The 23,654-nt window shown below is 41.5% G+C and overlaps 2 protein-coding genes across 2 annotated transcripts; both read right to left on the bottom strand.

Moving 5' to 3' along the window:
- Window positions 1-1,471: 1,471 nt before the first annotated feature.
- On the bottom strand, window positions 1,472-2,401 carry LOC122707690 (olfactory receptor 4X2-like). Its single transcript, XM_043923503.1, has one exon. It carries the CDS (start codon window positions 2,399-2,401, stop codon window positions 1,472-1,474), a length of 930 nt encoding a protein of 309 aa, XP_043779438.1.
- Window positions 2,402-8,807: 6,406 nt separating this feature from the next.
- On the bottom strand, window positions 8,808-9,737 carry LOC122707635 (olfactory receptor 4B1-like). The gene has a single exon (XM_043923375.1). It carries the CDS (start codon window positions 9,735-9,737, stop codon window positions 8,808-8,810), a length of 930 nt encoding a protein of 309 aa, XP_043779310.1.
- Window positions 9,738-23,654: the final 13,917 nt, after the last annotated feature.

The following is a 23,654-nucleotide window of genomic DNA, read 5'->3' as shown; positions in this document are numbered from 1 at the left end:
GGGTCTGGGCAGTGGGTGCCACACCACTGGGCTCGTTCCACGCCCTCAAAAGGGTGCCCAGGGGATGCACGCGGCAGGGGTGGAGGTCTCTATCCTGTCGCTTCCCTCTCTCCCTTCAGAGAGTGAGCACAATGACGGACGCTCTGCCAGGGGCTATCTCCACTCGGGACCTGGTCTCGCTCCCTCTCGAGTACGTGCACCAAAGCGTGTACTGACAACGGCTGCCTCCGCCCCCGTCAGAAGTGGGACCAGGGTCCAAGCCGACTTCGTTGCCTCAAAGTGTGCACCCTGCACTGGCAACGGCAGCCCCTGCCTTAGTGGGGAGGAGCAGCAGAGCAAGAGGGGCTGGAACAGGAGCCCAGTGAGGACCTGGGGACACGGGGTGGTCCTGGTGAGCCGGCGGGAGCAACAGGCAGCTCTTAATCCGCTGCCTTTGTGCTGTGACCGGAAGTAAGCAAGTATGTGTGTGTGGTGTTTTCAAGAGCAGAGTCTCTCACAGTCCTCCGGTAATCCTCACCGGTTTTCCATAAGAGGTTGTCTAAACCAGTATCAGAACCAAAGGGCTGGGGTACCTAAGGTGTAGGTCTAAATTCTCACTCCCCAGGGAGGATTCCTGACCCTGTAACACTCGCTTCTCTCCTGGGCCCCCTTGGAAGTATGGGTCTGCTCCTCCTCCCGTACTAGCAGACTCCATGTGGATCTTTCTTTACAGCTTTGTAGGAGAATTCTGCTAGTACCCAGACTGACTGCAGTGAGAGTCACTATATATGTAGTTGTAGTTTTCATATATTCATGAAGGGAGGTGAGTCAGCATCCTCCTACCCTACCATCTTGATCTCTTTCCTTGCAAACTATTCTTCAGTGCAGGCTTAACTGATATTTTATGATTAAAGTGACATTATATATTTTTGATAGGAATATTATAGCAATTATGCTGTGTGCCTCTCAGTCTAAATATCATAAATGTGTCTAATTACTAAAAAGAGTGCCTTCCAGGATTCTTGATAGTAAAGTCATATTTATCCTTTTTCAATTAATAAATCTCTTGTGGGGAGATGAGTTGAGACTATATAAAATCCTATTTCTCATCAAGAAAAAATTTAATGAGTGTTGAGTTACAAACATTAAGAACTTATTTAGCACCATGCATCAAAAGTTATTACACTTTTTAACAAAGCAAGGTTTCTATAGCAAATAACTTTAAAAATCAGTATCATTAAAGATTTCTGTTCAGGAAACTTAGAACATTGTTATTTATATTATAAAATTTCAGAAACAATTTAAACATCTAAAAGAAAAGTGGCCAATTAAGTAACAGGAAGAGAAAATATATGGTAAGTGATTACAGTGAAGTTGATTAAGAGTAACTCTAAAATTAGCAAGTCCTGGGAACTGTCCTTCATCTCATTCTGCCCCTTCAGTTTGGACAGAGCATCACTTAAACCCAAGGATCAAGACCAAGGCTCAGCCTCTACCTCTCTTTTGGTTTCACTGCTCTGATCCACAGCCTCTTCATGGCCTTCTTCACTTCAGCATTTCTCAGGGAGTAGATGACAGGGTTGACCAGTGGGGTGATCACCGTGTAGAACACGGCCACCATCTTGTCTGCAGACAGGGTGGTGGAAGGTCTCAGATAGATGAAGACGCAGGGCCCAAAGAACAAGGTGACCACGGTGATGTGGGACCCACAGGTGGACAGGGCCTTGCGCTGCCCCTCGGAGCTCCGAGTCCTCAGATGGAGCAAGATGACCACATAGGAGGCTAAGAGGACCACAAAGCTGATCACAGACAGGGTCCCCCCGTTGGCAACGATCAGAAGACCAACGAGGAAGGTGTCAGAGCAGGCAAGTTTGAGCAGGGGTAGCACGTCACAGAAATAGTGGTCGATCACATTGGGGCCACAGAAGGGCAAGTGGAAGACGAGAAGGATTTGAGCCAAGGAATGCACAAAGCCCCCCACCCATGCTGCTCCCACCAGGAAGGCACACGCCTGCCGGTTCATGATGGTGGTGTAGCTGAGGGGCTTGCAGATGGCCACGTAGCGGTCATAGGCCATCACAGTGAGCAGGAAAGTCTCAGTGCCACCAAACAAGTGAATAAAGAAAACCTGTGACATGCAGCCCCACAGAGATATGGCTTTCCTTTCAGCCAGCAGATCTGAGATGAGTCTGGGGGCTGTCGTCGAGGCGTAGCAGATCTCCACAAAGGAGAGGTAGCTCAGGAAGAAGTACATGGGGGAGCCAAGGCTTCTGCTGCTCATGACAGTGAGGACAATGAGGAAATTCCCCAGCACGATGGCTACATACAGGAGCAGAAATATCACAAAGCAGACTTTCTGCACCAGCTGATTGGGAGAAAGTCCCAGGAAAATAAACTCTGTCACGTTGTGTGTTTTAGCCATGACGTAGCCACCAGGAAACAGTGGTTGACTTTATTTTTCTGGGCTCCAAAATCACTGCAGATGGTGACTGCAGCAATGAAATTAAAAGACACTTACTCCTTGGAAGGAAAGTTATGACCAACCTAGACAACATATAAAAGGCAGAGACATTACTTTGCCAACAAAGGTCCGTCTAGTCAAGGCTATGGTTTTTCCATTGGTCATGTATGGATGTGAGAGTTGGACTATAAAGAAAGCTAAGCACAGAAGAATTGACATTTTTGAAATGTGGTGTTGGAGAAGACTCTTGAGGGTCCCTTGGACTGCAAAGAGATCCAACCAGTCCATCCTAAAGGAGATCAGTCCTGGGTGTTCATTGGAAGGACTGATGTTGAAGCTGAAACTCCAATACTTTGGCCACCTGATGCGAAGAGCTGACTCATTGGAAAAGACCCTGATGCTAGGAAAGATTGAGGGCAGGAGGAGAAGGGGACGACAGAGGATGAGATGGTTGGATGTCATCATCAACTCGATGGACATGGGTTTGGGTGGACTCCGGGAGCTGGTGATGGACAGGGAGGCCTGGCATGCTGCGGTTCATGGGGTTGCAAAGAGTCGGACACCACTGATCAACTGAACTGAGCCACCAGGAGGCAGTAATTTGGGTCTGTGATCTGAAATAACACAAAAGACTTCCTCCTTCAGCAGCTGAATTATATAATAGTCCCTTGCATATATGAAATGCTACCATTCAGACTCTACAACCTTAGAGTCTTCTCAGAAATAGGAAATCCATCTCTGCAATCCATATACACATTGAATTGTAATTGTGCTATGTGACCATCTGGCCCACCAAACTGTGGACTTTCTAGAGCAGAGATTATGTCTTGCTACCACTCCATCTCCAGTGCTAACTGAAGCACCTGCACAAAATTACACTCAGTGAACGTACATAGGATGGAAGAACAGGGCATATAGATCATCCTAGCCTTCTTAGCACAGTATCTGGTACACCAAAAAAGTTCAGAAAATACTGAAAGAACAAAGGTCACTAAGGACCAAGACCACATCTTTCCATCCCGAATCCCAGGTCTAGCAGAGTGCTTGTTTCAGGCAAAGGCCAGGCCAGTGTGAGAGCACTTTGTGAAATACCACGGCCTTCCTGGTCGTATTCCCTTCACATTCAAAGTGGAATTTAGTCATCACATGCTCACAAACAAAACCAACCCCACTGTTTCTGGGCCTCTGCAGTCTCACTACTGTTCCTTTTATCTGTTCTGATCCCAAAGACGTCAATAGTGCTCTGAGCACATCCAGTTTTCAATCTCTAAGCATTAAGGCCAAGTTATGCGCCAGAGCTCATACATCTCAGGAGTTGCCAGATGGAAGATCTGCTCTCCCTGCAGCCTTAGGAATGCTGAGACTAAGCCAGTGAGTCTATTCCACCTGATTAAAAACAAGAACACAGTAGACTTGCCTCTCAGATGTTCCACAGAGAAATAAGAATTCTGGCAGCTCAGCCTTGAGTTCACTCTGCTGAGAGATACTGGGGGTGGAGGGGGTGTATGATGATCAAATGAGAGAAGATTGGTCCCCAGAGAGGCCATGTCTTTCCCCTTCCTCATCAGGCACCTACCTCATGGGAAGAAGGACCTGGATACCAGCATCTCAAACTTCCCTGTAGGTAACATAACTTCAGAAATCAATAGGGAATATATTAAAGTAATTTCACCCAGTGTTCTCAGGGCACTTAGGCTATGGGGCTCTATACTGTTCTGAGGGCAATTAGATCCAGCTCTTGCTTATCATGAACTCAATCACGTGGTTTTTTGCATATGACAGTATCCCAAGGACGGGATCAAGGAATTATGGACCACAAATGTCAGAAACTGAGACAGCACTTCTCCTGGCCTTTGGTGTGGATGAGCGTGAGGCTATAGAACAGTGGTTCTCAACCATGGGTGATTTTGCCCCCAAGAGGATATGTGGCAGCATCTGGAGACATTTTTTTCATTTCCTACCTGTGTGGGAAAGAGGTGTTCCTGACATTTAGCAGGCAGAGGCTAGAGATGCTAAGAAACATCCTACAAGGCAGAATACAGCCCCCTACCACCACAGCAAAGGTAATCTGAGCCAAAATCACCACACTACTATTGAGATACCCTGCTCAGAAGGAAACAAAATTTTTCCAAATTGATATTTATCAATATTAAACTGGATGTTGGTTTGAAAACACTACATGTGAGTTTACTACTCTGATTTTACTTCATCTGTATTAAATTTCCTGTCGTGAATAGTTTTACAAATGGCGTAATAACACTTTGTAAGATCAGTGTGCTCTTTCCCGGTCTTAAATGTAATTGTCATTAATTTAGCCTGATTAAAGTTGAAAAAAAATGCCAAGTTTCAACTAGTGATTAAGAGACTACTATGATCATGTATTTTTAGTTACTTTACAGGTTTTAACATAAGATATCACGTAAAAAACCCAAACAAACTTTCTGGCCAATCCAATAATTGCTTTTGAAAGTGCAAAGTCTGAATTAACCATTATCATTTTTTTTCTTTATCCATTATATTTTTAAAAAACACTAGGTCTGGTTTCCTCAGTGTGTATGCCCAGAAGTGGGATTGCTGGGTCATATGGCAGTTCTATTTCCAGTTTTTTAAGAAATCTCCACACTGTTTTCCATAGTGGCTGTACTAGTTTGTATTCCCACCAACAGTGTAAGAGGGTTCCCTTTTCTCCACACCCTCTCCAGCATTTATTGCTTGTAGACTTTTGGATAGCAGCCATCCTGACTGGCGTGTAATGGTACCTCATTGTGGTTTTGATTTGCATTTCTCTAATAATGAGTGATGTTGAGCATCTTTTCATGTGACCCAGAGGAATCGGGTGGAGAGGGAGGTGGGAGGGGGGATCGGGATGGGGAATACGTGTAAATCTATGGCTGATTCATATCAATGTATGACAAAACCCACTGAAATGTTGTGAAATAATTAGCCTCCAACTAATAAAAAATAAATAAATAAAAATTTTAAAAAAAATTAAAAAAAAACACTAGGAAGAAGATTAGCCAATAATTGCATAAAATCTCCAAATATTTTAGAAAATCTACATTCATTATGTACATATCATCACTGAGTTTCTGTGGGAAGCTGTAAGTCAAAATCTTTTCTCTGTTGAAGGATTCAGTTTAATACATCTAAGGAAGATGAGTTTTTAAAATGAGTCTATGAATGTGCATTACAGGAAGATACATTTGTCAAAATATTTGTGGTATGAGACTATTTGCTCACCTAAAGTGATAAATTTTCAGAAAAGGTTGATGTTATTTTCTAACCTGGTGAAGATTAACCCATTGACTATGGCCACACTTGCCTAGTTCTAGTTAAACTCTGCCATTATAAGGAAAATATAGATTCTTTACAAATTAGGGAGAGTACTACACAACTTTCACCTTAAGAAAAGTTGTTTTGCAAGTTAAAACAAAGATGTGAATCGGTCAGCTAACCCTTTTTATGTTTATGCCACTACTTACTATTCCAGGCTCCTTTGCATCTAGGTATAGGCATATGACCTAGTTCTGCTCAATAAGAGCAAAATAAGAATTGTTCTGAAGTCCTTGGAACTGTTCTCTGAAATAAAATGAAAGCCCCTCTCTTCTTACATGTGAGCACGTAGTACCGAGAGCTACTGTAGAAATCTTGCAGCCGTGAGGGGACAGCCAAGAGAATTGAAGGGGCGCCCACCACATTCTTGGGCATCATAGGAATAACGAAACAACCCTGGGTCCACTGACCTCCCAACTTCTTGTTGAGTAAGCAACAAATGCTACTGGCTGAAGCCAGGGGCTGGCACACTTTTTCAGTAAAGTGCTACATAGAAAATATACAGGCTTTGCAAGCAGAGTCATGAATGTAGAGAACAAACTTATAGTTACCAAGAGACAATGAGGGGTCGGACAGATTGGGAGGTTGGGATTGACGTGTCCGCACTGCCCTATATGAAATAGATAACTTGTGAGAACCTCCTGTTCAGCATGGGGAACCCTACTCGGTGATCTTTGGTGACCTAAATGAGAAGAAAATCTAAAAAGAGGGCACATATGTGCTCATGTGACATTCGCTTTGCTCCACAGCAGAAACTGACCACATTGCAAGGCAATTTACTCCAATAAAAATTAATTAATAAACAAATATAAGACAATTTTCATACATAAAAAAAGAAAACATATAGGCTTTGCAGACCACACAGTCTGTCATAACTACTCAACCATACCTCTCCAACACAAAAGCTGCCATAGATAGAAAGAGTAAAATAATGAGGCATGACTGTAATCCGATAAAACTTATTTATGGGCAACAAAGCTTAAATTTCACTTAACTTTTATGTGTCATAAAATATTATTTCACTTTAATCTTTTCAACCATTTGAAAATGTAAAAGCCTTTCTTGGCTCACAGGTCATACAAAAACAGGCAACATCTTGGCTTAAGCCATGCATGACTGAGTGACTAACACATACACACACGCACAGAACTCGGTGCACAGATAACAACTGTCTAGAAAGGAATTCAATTCAATTCAGTCGCTCAGTCGTGTCTGACTCTTTGCGACCCCATGAACCACAGCACGCCAGGCCTCCCTGTCCATCACCAACTCCCGGAGTCCACCCAAACCCATGTCCATTGAGTCGGTGAAAGGGTCTTGTAAAGCTATTCAGATGGAGATGTGAATGATTATATATTTACATATATGGCTGAGTCTCTTTGCTGTTCCCCTGAAACTATCACACATTGTTAATCTGCTAGGCGCCTACACAAAATTAAAAGCTTGGGGGGAAAGGATATGAATGGCCGCATGCCTGCTCAGTTGCTGTCACGTCCGTCTCTGCAACCCCGTCAACTGTAGCCTGCCAGGCTCCTCTGTCCATGGGATTATCCAGGCAAGAACACTGGAGCAGGTTGCCATTTCCTCCTCCAGGGACCTTCCTGACCCAGGGATCAAACCCTCCTCTTCTGCTTCTCCTGCGTTGGGAGGCAGATTCTTTACCATTGAGCCTCCTGGGAAGCCCATGTGAATGATTAATCATAGCTTTATTATATTTCACCTTCCACAGACCTTTCCATTCTAACAATGTCCTGCTTCCGTGAAACAAAGCTTCTCCTGTGGATTGGATTCAGGAGGCATTGGATTCAGGTTAATAAAGGGGGGGAAACTAAAATTAAGTATTTTTTTTTAAATATACAACTTTAATAGGGTTGATACTTGAGAACATAAATTCCTAAAAATTGCCTTTATGTTTTTTCCACTTAAAAAAATCAGAGAGAAAAACTTTCTGCTATGATAGAATTATATATACAGTTGTCAAGAGCTGATAAGATGATTACTGCTAAGTGAACTTTGACAAATTTAATTGATCAAGACTATTCTTACTGGTTTGAAAAGCCATCTATAACAGTATACGAAAGGATGAGAGAGATGTGCTGAGTGCAGATGTCACAGAGATGGGAGATTAAATAATAGTTTCACTTACTAGAAAAGTTGAAATAGTTATATGCTTAGTAATGTTTTTTTCAGTTTTTAACATTTTTGAAAGTTTTATTTTGTATTGGGCTTTAGGTGATTAGCTAACAATGTTGTAATAGTTTTAGGTGAAAGGTGAAGGGACTCAGCCATAGTATACATGTATCCATTCTTCCCCAAATGCCCCTTCCATCCAGGCTGCCCCATAACATTGAGCAGAGCTCCATGTGCTATACAGTAACCTTTGTTGATTACCCATTTTAAATACAGCAGTGGGTACATGCCCATCCCAAACTCCCTGTGCATGCTAAGTCATTTCAGTCGAGTCCGACCCTTTGGGACCCTATGGATCACAGCCCACCAGGCTCCTCTATCCATCAGATTCTCCAGGCAAGAATACTGGACTGGGTTGCCATTTCCTTCTCCCCCACACTCCTTAACTGGACATAAAATGAAGTATTGATAGAAAAGCCTTCCAGGGATTCCCACAAGAGCACATTGACAGAGGGAAAGAATAAAACATAAACTTCTTTCTCCCAGGACCACAATCTTTCCACACACCACAGCATGCTAACACTGAGAGGTAAAGTAAACAAACCCAGGATTCGTAGGTAGAAGGTGACAGAGTGGGAATTCAATCCAGGTGATACCTCCCTAAAGCCTATGCCCTGTACACTATAGAACATGAAGAAAAATAGCAATGCAGCTCAATTTTCAACTTTCTCCAAAATACAGAGGGCTATGAAAGGCATCTGATTTATTTTATGGAATTTAAAGCCCTCACCTAAAATACAAAAAAGTCATGACTAGGCGAACTTTCGCTATGTCCCTCGTAGTTCACTAAAATCAAACTTGTTTAGTCAGCATATGCGTGCTCAGTTTTTTAAGGTTTTCATTGTTACTCCACCCCTGAGTTAACTTTCTTGCCCCACAGCCTCTTCAAGGCGATTTTCATCTCTGCATTTCTGAGTGTGTAGATGATGGGGTTCAGCATGGGGGTGACCACCGTGTAGAACACGGCCACCAGCTTGTCCTCAGTGAAGGTGGAGGCGGGCCGCATGTAGAGGAAGATGGCGGGTCCAAAGAACAAGGTGACCACCGTGATGTGAGAGACACAGGTGGAGAGGGCTTTGCGTCTGCCCTCTGCTGAATGGTTCCTCAAGCTGAACAGGATGACAATATAGGAGGACACCAAGAGGAGAAAGGAGAAGACAGAGATTAATCCACTGTTGGCCAACACAACGACCCCCTCCACAGAGGTGTCAGTGCAGGCAAGCTTGAACAAGGGATGGAGGTCACAGAAGTAGTGGTCAATCACGTTGGGACCGCAGAAGGGTAACTGGAGAGTGATCATGATCTGAACCATGGAGTGAGAAAAGCCCCCCAGCCAGGAAGCAGCCAGCAGACGGTGGCACACAGGCCGGCTCATGACGGCTGTGTAGTGCAGGGGCTTGCAGATGGCCACGTAGCGGTCATAGGCCATCACCGTGAGCAGGAAGATCTCAGCAACGCCAAACAAGTGAAAGAAGAATATCTGAGCCACACAGCCCTCCAGGGAGATAGTTTTAATCTCGGAAAGTAAGTCTGTGATGAATTTAGGGACAACAGTGGAGGAGTAACTGATCTCCACCAGCGACAGGTGACTAAGGAAGAAGTACATGGGGGCACGCAGGCTCTTACTGACTCTAACCGTCAGGACAATGAGGCCGTTGCCTACCACCGTGGCCAAGTACACGGGGAGAAAGACCACAAAGCACGCTCTCTGCACCTCTGGGTCCTGGAAAAGACCGGCGATAATTAACTCAGTCACGTTATTGGTCCTCGCCATGGAATCCATTCAGGTGCTCTGGATAAGAGCTACTGAGAGCCCTGTAATAAAAGGAACACTGATCATAATGAATTCACTGGATATATAGCATGTTGGACAGTGCAAACAAGATTATAATTCACTTACTATGATATCATTCATTTAGTCAATATAAACTTATTCAGCATTAAATGCGACCAATCTAACAACAGTTTATATAACAGAAATCTAATTATTTACCCAAGATCACACAGAAAGTAGTGAATTCTGGGACTCAGAACCAGACTTCTGACTTTAGCCACAATTCTTTTTAGTCCGTTATAAGATATTCTGAATTTAAGGAATCATTTAAGTTTGGAGCTTATAGTTTTATTATCCTTATTGCATTTTTCAGTGTTCTTTACCTCATTGTATTTTGAATGCTCTCTCCTACTGGGGAATTTTCATGAGACTTCTCTGTTCCTAACTTCATTTTCCCCTTATCTCTGCCTCAGGTAATCATCCCCCCACTGATATTTCTGCCTTTTTCCAAAAGGTCTTCTGTCCTGATTTCTTCACTCCTTTCTGCCAGTACTCAGTCTATTCAGGCCAGATTCCTTCTCCAGTCTTGCATCTTCAATAACTATGTTCCTATGACAAATGCTCAAACACACTGGAGATAATTCAATCCACTAGCTTGTCACCATCATTACACTATTACTTTCAAAACCCGTGCGCCTCTGCTCAAACTACTGACAGATCATGAACTCACAGAGCTTGTCCTTAGATAGCATTGTTATGGGTGGCCAGCCTGCTTATTCTTTTTCCAGGTTAGTAGAGAATTTCTCTATGAGTTACATCCCTGGAACATACTTACTGACACCCCTTACACATCTATACAACCCCAAACTAGAGGGAGGAAATACAGATCATGATACCACCTCAAGCTAACAATGTCATGTAATTCAAAAAAATATCTTCCAGATTAAGCTAACTAACCAGGACTTTTTTCACCACATAAAGTCCAATAGACATAAGAATGAAATAGCATTAATACTTTGAATTTCTAAGTTTTATCCCATTATTTTTCCCCTTATCTCCAGGAGTTGGTGATGGACAGGGAGGCCTGGCATGCTGCAGTCCATGGGGTTTCAAACAGTTGGACATGACTGACCAACTGAACTGAATTGAGCTATCTCTGATTTTATACTAAAATTTTCAAAAACTATAGCTTTGGACATGATACAAATGAACTTATTTACAAAACAGAAAAAGAAATTAAAATAGGGGAAAAAAGAAAAGAAAAGAATAAAAGATGGAAAGGCTTCAACCCCAGGGATGCAAGCGATCATGGAAACATTTCCATTCACCATGATTCCAAACTTTTCCCATACAGGACTTTGTTTCTTAGGCTGCCATGTTAGGTTTGAACAGCTTTTCCATTTCCTGAGGTCTGTTCATTTAGATAGCAAATCAATACTGTTGTATCTACTCTAGTGTTGGGGGTGTGGGGAATATTATTTTTGTAAAGGGTTTAGGAACATATGGTTCACTTTAAAAGAGCAGAAATTCTGTCCTGTCAATTTATTCACACTAAGGGAAAACATGTTGGTTGCTTACATGCCTTGCTCTTGTTAGGATCCTTCCTTTATATTTGTTGGCTTTTACAATTTTGACTCGAATGGTCATGAAAGAACTATTGTCTTATACCCTCCAAAGCTTAATCAGCCTTTGAAATGTACACCTCTCAGAGCTGTTGGTAAACACAGACTTTTGCTTGTTTGCAAAAACAAGAAAGAAATATATCTTTGAAGAACTGAAAAAGAAAACCACAACAGCAAGGAGCAGAACTAACAACAAAAGAACAGAACCCAAAGATTAGTGATCTGGACTGATGGAAACAAATCAGTATGTGTCAGAATTTCTCAGGTAAGGACATAAGCCGAGGTTAAGACTGTACGAAGTCACTGAACTTGAAAAATTATTAAGAAACGAGTGTTCTGCAGCAAAGAAAAGACTAGAGAAAGAGGTCATGACTTCTGAGAGAGTCAAAGAAATGACTGAGGTGACTCTGAAATGCACTAAAAATAAATGCTCATAAAGCATATATACTATTTTGGAGGCTTCCCTGGTAGCTCAGATAGTAAAGAATCTGTCTGCAATGCAGGAAACCCAGGTTTGATCCCTGGGTCAGGAAGATCCCCTAGAGAAGAGAATGGCAACCCACTCCAGTATTCTTGTCTGGAGAGTTCCATGGACAGAGGACCCTGGTAGACTATAGTCCACAATGACTCAGAGACAACTGAGCACCTTTCACAACAACAATAAAATAAATGCTCATAAAACATAAATACTATTTTTAATGAAAAAGTAAAAGATTGGTACTTGGAGAGTTGGCATGGGTGAAAAAATAAAGTTTCATATTAAGTTGTAGACGTGGAGATCAGAACAACCATTCTGAGAACAAATAGTATGCATCAAATGTACACCCCTTTGTTCCAACAATTAATATTCCATCAAGACATGAGTTAAATGTACAAGTGTTGGAAGTTGTGCTATGTTGGATCCAGTTCAGACCAGCTCAGGAGAACCTGTCACAGGCATCTCTTTGCAACTCCACACATCACACTGGTAGCTTGAAATCAGCCTTGGTGGGAGCATGTTGGAAAGCAGGAAATGACACAAATCAGTGCTGTTTACTTAGGAGAGACAGTTACTAACTATATACCAGGGCACCACTGATAGGAGGCTGGGGGAGAGCCTTTCTGCTACATTCCTGATGTTTGCTCCACACAGAGGAAGTTACAGCCACTATCCCAGCCCCACTGCTGCACAGCAGTGGAGGAGTAAATGGGGAGCAGAGATCAGGCGTGCCCTCTCCCCCTTTCCGTGGAGTGAGGAGCTGCAGAGAGAACACCTCTACACTGCCCTGGGACGAGCTCTGTCCAGCGAGGTGGAGACCGGCTGCTCTGGAGGGAAGGTCCCATCTGTGCCTGTGTCAGTCACTCAGTCGTGGCCGGCTCTTTGCAACCCTACGGACTGTAGCCCACCTGGCTCCTCTGTCCACGGAATTCCCCTAGAGTAGGAAATGGCAACCTACTCCAGCATTCTTGCCTGGAGAATTCCACAGACAGAGCAATGGTGCCCTTTTGATATAAGTCCCAGGTATATTTACTTGCCATGAATGGATGTGAAGCTTTACCTAATTCTGAGACTAGGGTTTAGTAAAGCCACTTGTAGCAGATTATACACCACAATCTTCATTATCATCTTTTCCTGATGATATCTTTGATCCTAAACAAAGATAATGTTTCTTCCCTTCAAAATGCCTATTCCTTTTATTTAGAAATTAATTCATCATTCACATAGAAAGAGATATATTAAGTTTCTTCAAACCCCCAAGTGATATCTCTCACAAAGAGTTTATTTAAAAAAAAATATGCTATACCAACATAAATAACCACCAAATCTGCAGTGGGATTCTCTGTCTGCCTTAATGAGAATCAGAACAATATAATTTCTTGGAAGTAAAATAAAAATAACAGGGATTGCCCTTTGCAAAAGTCTTTTTTGCATTTTGCCATTCACAAAGAAGAAAGAAGCTACCTACTAGAGAGCTAAAATTCCAGGAAGGTGGATGCTGCAGAGAAATTGTGTTGATGGTCCTGCCAAACGAAAGCAGTATTGCTAAACACATCACAGTGGGGTAGGATTTCCAACAGAGGCACCAGGGACCCAAAATCAGTAAAAAATACCTGAAACAATCTCCCACCTTGGAAAATCAAGCAGCTCAATGGTTGAAAGATAAGACTGTGATTCTCAAGAATCACCATTACTACATTCACACTTACAAACCCAAGAAAATGATTTGGACAGAGATTAGGGTCGAATCAGAGAAGGAAATGGCAACTCACTCCAGTATTCTTACCTGGAAAATTCCATGGACAGAGGAGCCTGGTGGGCTACAATCCATGGGGTCACAAAGAGTCGGACACAACTGAGTGACTGAGCCCACAAGGTTGAATCTAATAAGACTAAACTACAGAATAACAGGAGACCTATAGAAAGTGTGACCTGGAAGATACTTGGAGGCATCATCAGCCTCCAAGATGCCCAGGCTTGTCTCTGTGATGTCCCAAGTGATCCATGCCTCCCTTTCATTCCCATACCCACTCGGTCACCACATCCCATTCATTTTGTCTCTGATCATCTCTCCTGTGGGCCACTGTTTTTCCCATTCTTCCTGCTACCACCTTCTCAACTGCTGCCAGCTGATATGGAGATTACCGAAGCCTCTTAGGCTCCAGATGCTCCCACTCCATCCATCCTGCAGACTACAGCCAGAAAATTGTTCCTTAGACCCTTCTTTCCTCGGATCCTCCACGGGTTGGGAATGAATGGGGAAAACCTAAGCTCCCTGCTCACTTTTAAAGATTTGAACAGGTTGAGCCACCTCAACTATCACCCTCCTGCCCGCTAAATTTCGACTCACATCTATTCAACTCAGGGTCCTCTCCTCCTCACACAAGCCCACCCTGATCATCCCCACCACAGAGCCCTCCTTCACCAGAAATGACCTTTCCTTATCCCTTCCAATTTGACCCTCCTTCCCACCCAGTCTTGTTTGTTCAATGACGCTTGCCCTTAAGACTTCTCCAACCATCTGTGTCTTCTCTTCTCTCTCACTGTAAATCCTCTGGTGATTATCCTTAAACGTAAATCTTATCATGATACTTCTCTACCCAATATCTAGCAAGAGCCCCCCATTGCCCATGGCATAAAATATAATATTCTCATTAGGAATTCCAGGTCCTTCTTGAACTGACCATTGCCTGTCTTTGCATCCTTGTTTTTTCATTACCCAATTGAATATCATACAGGTATTTCTTAATACAAAGTTTCTTTCCTCTATCTCTATGTTTAGTATTCCTACTTTAGAGGTTCTCACTTGATAATCCCAAATGTTACCTCACAGAATCACAAAATTGTAAAAGACTTACAAATCACCAAATCTTACGTTATGTACATTTTACAAAAAAAAACAAATGAATAAATTGATTCCTTGCCCTGTACTCTCCCTCCAAAAAATCTTCAAAGTCAACCACCTAATTAACAAATGAGAGACTTCCCTGGTTTTCCAGGGATTAAGACTTCCCATGCAGGGGGGGCATGGGTTTGAGCCCTGGTCAGGGAAGTTCCCACATGCCTGTGACATAACCAAAAAGAAATAAATAGTATGCAATTTATAAATTAACAAATGAGCATTTGTGGCTGAACGAGAACTGACTTGCCCAATATCATATGGCTAGTCAGAAACTCTACAACCTACTTCCAGTTGCATCACCTACCCTTAAGTCAGAGAACCTGGTGTGGTCCGCTCTGCCTTAGGGCAGGGAACTGGCTCAGATGGATCCCAGCTGCATTCAAGTGCCTCCAATGCGGCATGAAGTTAGCTTCTGCTGGAATCGACAGTTACTTTAGGAAATGATCTGGTTTGGAGAAACTGGGAGGGGATGGAGAATTGAATTCCTCTCTGGGAATCCTGACAAGCATGATACTTTGGCTAATGTTAACACACTCAGATGACTTTCCCCTGAAGGCCCCCAGGGAGCCAAGTTCAGGTCACACCCAGCTATGCCACTCTGAGAGTTGTGCTGAAAAGATTTAGAGACCTTTCACTAACCTCCTTTGTTTACAGATGAGGTGACAGAGGATGAGCCACGTTAATTGGATCCCAAGGCACACGCCAGTTAGTTGCCAGATTACTAACTTAGAAATCAGTGCTCTTTCAACAACACTAGGCTGCCTTCTGATGGTACTGTGTGGTGGTTGCTACTGGACTGAAGATCAGATCTTGTACCCAAGAACAAGTCAAAAATATTCCTGGGACTTTGAGAAAACAAAAAAGATCATGGCTAAGGCAAATCAGCAAAAACAAAAAGGAAAATAAAGGGGATTTGGATCTGGATTTATAAAATATCGAAGAAATACAAATAAGCCCAGGAAGCAGCAACCCAGAGGTTTTTAAGAACCTGCCTTTCCTGTAGACAAACCTGCCCACCCACTGAAAATTCAAGGGTTGTGATTAAATGTTTAGATCCTTGAACTATTTGAAATAAATTAAGCCACACATATGATCAAGGGAGCAATTTCCCCATGGAATTTACTTTTTCTAGGGTGAACTTTACCAGGTTAACTATGACTTGGGGAGAGATTCAAAATCACTTTCAACTAGCTTAGTGAGATTTCTATAAAGTTTTTGCACTCAAGGATGAGACAGTAAGAGAGGAAACTTGAAAGTAAGATGAAGGAAAATTTTTTCCAGGGTGTACTACTGAGAATTAACAGGAAAATAAATAGAGAAAAAAAGGACTGGACAGGGAGCCAGGACCCCTGGGCAGGAGTTGGGTTCAGGGGTTGATTAACTATCTAACTTAAGCCATGTCATCTCACCTTTTACCCTGTCATTCTCCCCTGTTTCCATTTCTGTATAAAGTGACAACGTTGGCCTAGGCTAACTCCATTGTACCTCCTGATTCTAACATTCATGGATTCAAGTCTAAGCCACTTAGTCCCCCCATGCCTTAGCCTCTTTATCAATGCCTGGAACATAGTAATGTTCATTAAGTTTTGCTGAATAAATTATTGAATGTACCTAAAAACTCCAAAGTGAGTGAATGATTAGTCAGTTATGCCACAATTGGACTCTGCAATATAACCAACCCATCAAAATCATTTTTATAAAAAGAGTTTAATTACATGGGTAATAGATTCCCAGGTGGCTCAGCATAGAGAATCTGCCTGCCAAAGTAGGAGATGCAAGAGATGCAGGTTCAATCTCTGGGTCAGGAAGATCCCTTGGAGGAGGAAATGGCAACCCATTCCAGTATTCTTGCCTAGAAAAATCCCATGGACAGAGGAGCCTGGTGGGCTACAGTCCATAGAGTCACAAAGATTCTGACATGACTGAGTACCTGAGCACATAATAGACTGTAATAGACTGCCGGAGATGATATGCCAATTCTTACATCCTTTATCCTCTTCCCTTTTGAAACAGGGAAGAACCCTCATATTTAGCAGAACATAACTCTACATAGAAGAAAATATTTTAGCTTACAATCTCCCCTGCAAATAAGGGTAATCACGTGACTAACTTCCATCAAATAATGTGAAAGTAAAAGTGCTATATGGCACTTTTGAAAAATCTGAAAAGAAAGGCATTCATTTGCCCCTTCCCCTTACTCCTTTCCTGCTTCCTAGGAAGAGACAAAATGTGAGAGCTGTGTTGTCCAGCACGGTACCCACTAGCCCCGTGAAGTGTTTTACATTTAACTTGTTAAAATTAAATACAGTTTAAAATTCCATTCCTTGGTCTGGAGAGCCACATTGCAACTCCTCAGTTGTCACCATCACATAGGACAGCACAGACAGAGGACATCTCTAGCACGGCATAAAGTTCTACTGGATAACACCGGAATGTGGCACTAGCAGCCCTTGGAGGTGATGAGGCTAAAGCTGCATGACTGAGATGGCAGACTCTAGGTTTCTGGTAACACTGTTAGACCTCAATAATCACGCTGGCCTCTGTACTTCTGTCTTATCAGCTGCTCTGTTTTACTGTTATATGCAGCTCAAACTATACCCAAAAGGATGCAAATAATAAATGGGAAGAGAATACAAAATTGTATACACAGAGTAGTTTTCTGCCCTCTACAAATTTCCCTTTGTACTATTATATTTATTGCCTAAAAAAATATATTTTCTTGGGGTTTTATGTTGTAACGGAACTGACAGTTGAGAACCTAACCAGGAGGTCTCCAATGCTAAGTGTTATATCATTGCACTTCTGTGAAATGAGAAGGCATTTTAAACATTTTACAATCTCTGCCTCTTAAAATAAAATAAAATGTTTTCATTGATTCCTGTGTGTTCTCCAGTGAGACCAGGAAACACGTGATCAATTATCCCTCAATAGACCAACCGACTCTCAATCCTCAATAGATGAGATAATCCCTGAGAATTTTGACAGCTTAGTAGAAATAGATATTATCTGTGCTTGCAATATCCAATGACTCAAGTTCATTGCTAATGTCCTTTCTGTAGATCTCAGGAGAAAATTAAACATCCACATGAGTAAGCAATTCCTATCACAGCCTGCAGACTAACATCCTAGCCTGCTACATCAAGAACTGAGACAAAGGGAGGGCAGCTCCTCTGAGTTTAGGTCCGGACCAAATGCTTTAAAATGTACATAAACAAAATACTGTTGACCCTTGAACAACACAGGGGTTAGGGACACTGACTCCTTGCACAGTCAAAAATCTGAATATAAATTTTGACTTCCCAAAACTTAACTGCAAATAGGCTAATGTTAACTGGAAATTCTGTTACTATATGTTTGATCTGTTATATGTATTATATACTATATTCCTACAATAAAGTAAGCTAGAAAAAAGAATGTTTTAAGGAAATCATAAGAAAGAGAAAATATATTTATATGCATGCGTGCCTGCTCAGTCACTTCAGCTGTGTTCAACTCTTTGTGACCCCGTGAACTGTAGCCCGCAAGGCTCCTCTGTCCATGGGATTCTCCAGGCAAGAATGATGGAGTGGATTGCCATGCCCTCCTCCAGGGGATCTTTCTGGCCCAGGAATTGAACCCATATCTCTTGCATCGCAGGCAGATTCTTTACCATCTGAGCCACCAGGGAAGCCCCATATTTGCAGTACTATACTGTATTTATTGATATTGTAAGTTTGTGTCTTCTATTTACAAAATGGATCATCTGTCAGTACCTACATCAATATCATCTTATATGATACAAAGCACTGTAGATGTTGGATATGTTACCAACGCTAGACATTAACAATGTGAATATAATGAGAAAAAGAAATTTGTATTTATTGGCAGGTATAATGATTCACGGGCTTCCCTGGTGGCTCAGACGATAAAGAATCCACCTGCAATGCAAGAGACCAAGATTTGATCCCTGGGATGGGAAGACCCCCTGGAAAAGGGAATGGCAACTATCTTCAGTATTCGTGCCTGGAGAATTCCATGGGCAGAGAAGCCTGGCACACCATAGTCCATGGGGTCACAAAGAGTCGGACACGACTGAGTCACTAACATTTTTTTCATAGTGATTCATACATTGATAATGAAGCAGCAATATGATCACTTTATGGTAGCCTGTGTAATCAATACGACTGCTTCATAGTAGCCTAGTCTATATGGTAATGAATAAATTATTATAAAAATTGTATGGCATACAGCATTACAGTAATATTCTTACTGCAGTATTGGAAACACTGTTACTTTTTTTAGAAACCAAATACCTGTGGTGATAGCCTGATATGCAGATTCTCCAATTAAGAGAGAGGGGCACACTATATGGTAACAAGACTTTTTGAAACCAAAGATATAAAACAGTAAGAAAACTAACACATTGCTAATTTTATATTAATATCACTCATCTTATGCCTATGTAAGTATAGGTTTTTCCCTTCAACATGTGTCTTTTGCAGAATATTCTACACAATGAATAATCAGGCAATGATGATGGTGAGTCAAAAGGTTGCATATACTTCTTACCATGCAGTTAATAGATTCCTCACACAAAGACACCTACACACATACACAGCAGATAAGGTTTTAAGTGTATGACATGAGGATTATTTACTCATCATTAAGTGGAAGTAGATCGTCATAAAAGTCATCATCCTCCTTGCCTTCACGTTGAGTAGACTCAGGAAGAGGAGGGGTTGATCTTGCTGTCTCAGGCAGAGGTGGAAGGGAAGGCAGAAGAGGCAGATGCATTTAATGTAACTTTATGGAAATACATCATAATTTCTATCTGACTTTTTGCTTTTCGTTTTCATTTCTATGTAGTGCTAATCATCCTTCTACTGTGTGGTTTCTGTGCCTGGTTCATAGAAGAGTCTATGTTTTAAAAGAAGGCAAAATCAGCCTTGACTAATTGGAACCCTTGTCCAGGTTGTCTAATGTCAAAATGTTTTCTGGTGCTGCTTTGATGTCTTCTTCATCTCCTGGCACTGGTTTGGAAGCACTTATCTCCATCAAGGTGTCTTCTGCTAATTCCACTAGTGTGCAATCTATTAGCTCTTGAATTTCTTCAAGATCCATATCTTGAAACACTTCACTCCCTGCATTTTTTTGTTTTCCATATCCACAATCTCTTTCAGGATCTTCTTGATTGGTTCTGTCATAAATCCTGTGAAGTCATGCACAGCATCTGGAAAGTTTTCTCCAGCGGGAATTTATTGTTTCAGGCTTAATGGTTTCATGGGTTTTTCAATAATGGCATCTTCACTGGTGTAATTATTCCAGACTTTCATGGTGCTTTCTCTGCCAGGTTCTCTCCCATAGTGTTGACAATCCTTTCCATAGAGTACCACATATAATGAATCTTAAAGGTCCTTATGCTCCCTCAATCTAAAGGCTTAATTATACAACTTGGGTTTGGGGGCAAGCAGACAACTTCTATGCTTTCAGTGTTAATCTCATAGGGTTCTGAGTAATCAAGGGCACTGTCCAATACCAAAAGAGATTTAAAAGACAGTCCCTTACTGGCAAGGTACTTCCTGACTTCAGAGACAAAGTGTCAATGGAACCAATAGCTGCAATGATAGCTTTATGGATTTTCTTTTCTTTTTTTTAACAATCATCCTTATACTGGATTCATTTACCTTGAAGTGGCAGGAGACCCTTGCTGCATATCTCAATCTATGGAACATATCAAGCAACTCAACTTTTCTGTAATGTCATGACTTTGCTTCTTAAAAGTACTTCTAGAATCACTAGTGGTACTTCATAAGGGTCCCCTAGTGTTATTCAATGTTTATGATATTGCACTAAATATGATGAAAAATATACAAGAACCTCAAGAGATCACTTTTTACTGAGAAAAACAGTTTCCTGCAGAGGTGACTGCTCATGGGTAATTGATTAGCATCAGATGCATTTTAAGTGTATCTTTGCAACACTTCAGCTCACAGTCACAGCAACAGGAGGTGGCAATGGAATTACTACAGTCATACTATATGGACTATCGTTAGTTTTATGCAGTTTGACTTCATACTGCATCTTCACATTTGTTTACATCTCTCTCTACTGCAAATAGTACCATGTTTTACACTTACATGGTCTGTAAGTGTGTGTGTACCTAAGTTTTGATAAATTTTAAGGCAGCAGCATTTCAGGTGGGTTTTTGAGGGTGGATAGGATGTTAACAGGTAGAGAAATCTGAATGACTGTTCAATGAAGCAGACAAGTCCCTTCCAATTACTGTATTACTGTCAATTTTCAATTTATATTAATGTGTCTTATATAGGTAGATGCTCCTATATTAGGTATATTATATAGGTTATATCATAACCTTGTATTTATCACTCTATCATTGTGTAATGTCTTTTCTTGTCTTTTATTATAGATTTTGTTTTAAAGCATACTTTGTCTGATGTGCATATTGCTATCCCAGCTTTCTTTCCATTTCCGTTTTCATGATATGTTCCTTCCATCCCCCACACTTTCAGTCTGTTTGTGTCTTTAGCTCTGAAGTAAGTCTCTTGGAGGCAACACTTAGATAAGTCTTGCTTATTTATCCAAATAACCTCCCTAAGTCTTTGGTTAGAGCATTTAGACCAGTAAAATTTTAAGTAATTGTTGACAGGTATGGACTAGTGATTTTGCCATTTAGTTTCTGATTGTTTTTGTAGTTCTACTCTCTTCTTCTTTTAGACTCTTCCCTTACGGTCTGATGATTTTCTTTAATGTTGTTTGTGTTTCTTTCTCTCTAGTTTTTGTGTATATGTTGTAGGTTTTTGATTTGTGGTTATCATGGAGCTCATATCAGTTCAGTCGCTCAGTCGTGTCCGACCCTCTGCGACCCCATGAATCACAGCACACCAGGCCTCCCTGTCCATCACCAACTCCCGGAGCTTACTCAAACTCATGCCCATCGAGTCGGTGATGCCATCCAGCCATCTCATCCTCTGTCGCCCCCTTCTCCTCCTGCCCCCAGTCCCTCCCAGCATCAGGGTCTTTTCCAATGAGTCAACTCTTCGCATGGAGTTCATATATGATGACCTATATCTACTTGTTTTAAACTGATTGTCATTTAAATGCAAACACATTTTAAAATCTCTACATTTTTTACTCCTCCCCACATTTTTTGATGTTATAGTCTACATCTTCATGCATATTCCTTAACTCTTTATTGTAGTTATAGCTGATTTTACATTGTTTGTCTTTTAAATTTCATGCTAGTTTATTTAAGTGGTTGATCCACAGCCTTTACTATATATTTGCCTTTACCAGTGGAATTTTCCCCTTCCTATATATAATTTCTTAGTTCTTGTAGCCTTTTCTCTTTCCCTTAAGTAGACCCTTTAATACTTCTTATAAGGTCAGGTTAGCATTGATGAACTCTTTTAGTTTTTGCTTGTCTGAGAAGTTTATTTCTCCTTCAATTTTGAAAGACAATCTTGCTGGTAGATTATCCTAGGTGGTAGGCTTTTCCCCTTCAGTCCTTTGATGGAGGTCTCCACCTAGAGCCAGTTTCACCCCCTTCTGAGAGTGTGCACAGAGGCAGTAGCAGAGGCTCTCTCTGCCCTGGAGCTAGTCTCACCCTCTCCCAAGTGTGTGTACCAAAGCATGCACTGGCAATGGCCGCTTCTGCCCTGATCAGAAACAGGGGCTGGATCCATTCTGGTTTGTTCCCTCAAGTCTGTGCCCCCTGTCAGTAGTGGCAGCCTCTGGCTTAGCGGTAAGCAGCCCCAGAGCACGAGGGGCCCAGCACAGACAGGTAAGAGAGTGGCGTGCTTGAGTGGTGCTGGAAGGACAGCGAGATCTCCAGGCAGTTTTCAACCTGCTGTCTTTGTGCTGTAACTGGGAGTAAGCAAGGCCGTGTGTGTGCTTTTAAGAGCAGAGTCTTGGATTCTTAAATCCTTCTAGTAAGCCCCATCGGTTTTCAAACCAGCTAAAAGGGCTCCTCTTCCTGGTATCAGACTTCAGGCCTGGGGTGCCTAATATGTAGTTTCAACCCCTCAATACCCTGAGTCTATAATATCCTCTCCTTTTCTGGGCTCCCCGCTAGGGGTATGAGTCCTAAACAGATCACATCCCCTCCCTTTCCATCAGAATCCATGGGGAATCTCTCTTTACAGCTTTGGTTGTAGAAGAACAATTCTGCTAGTACCCATATCAACTTCAGTGAGAGTCACTATATATGTAGCTGTAGTTTTCATATGTTTATGAAGGGAGATGAGCCAGCTTCCGCCCACTCTACCATCTTGATCTCTCTCCTTTCAAAATGTCTTTCGACTAATGTCTTTTTGACATTTTATCATAGTTAAAATCAGATTATGTATTTTGGGTAGAACTATCACACTGACATTGTATGGCTCTTTGTAAATGGCAATAATAAATTTGAGTCATTGTTAAAGGAAGTGTCTACCAGGTTTCACAACTATAAAGTTACATTTAAATTTTTACAATTAATAAACATCTTGTGGGGCGATCATTTGAGAGTATATAAAATTTTATTCCTCACCAAGAAAAAGTTTAATGACTGTGTTGGATTACAAACCTTCTGAGAACTGATTTGAGACTATGCATCAAAAGTTATAGTACCTTTTAATGCAGTAAATTTATGATAGCAAGTTAGATTTAAAAATGAGAAGTATCATTAAAGATTTTTATTCAAGAATACTTAGCACATTATTATTTATAGTAGTAAAAATATATAAACAATTTAAACATGTAACAGAAAAATGGCCAGTTAAGTAATAGTATATCCATAAAAGGAAGTATTTACCAAGTGATTACAATGAAGCTGTTGAAGATGGGAACCAGTTGGAGTAATCTAAAAACAACAAATCCTACAAAGTGATTCTTTCTTCACTTTTATTCACCATCAAGGATCAACACCAAGAGAGCCT

Source organism: Cervus elaphus, chromosome 1 (genome assembly GCF_910594005.1).
Source record: "Cervus elaphus chromosome 1, mCerEla1.1, whole genome shotgun sequence".
Lineage (NCBI taxonomy): Eukaryota > Metazoa > Chordata > Mammalia > Artiodactyla > Cervidae > Cervus > Cervus elaphus.
This window is presented reverse-complemented; position numbering and strand designations above follow the sequence as displayed.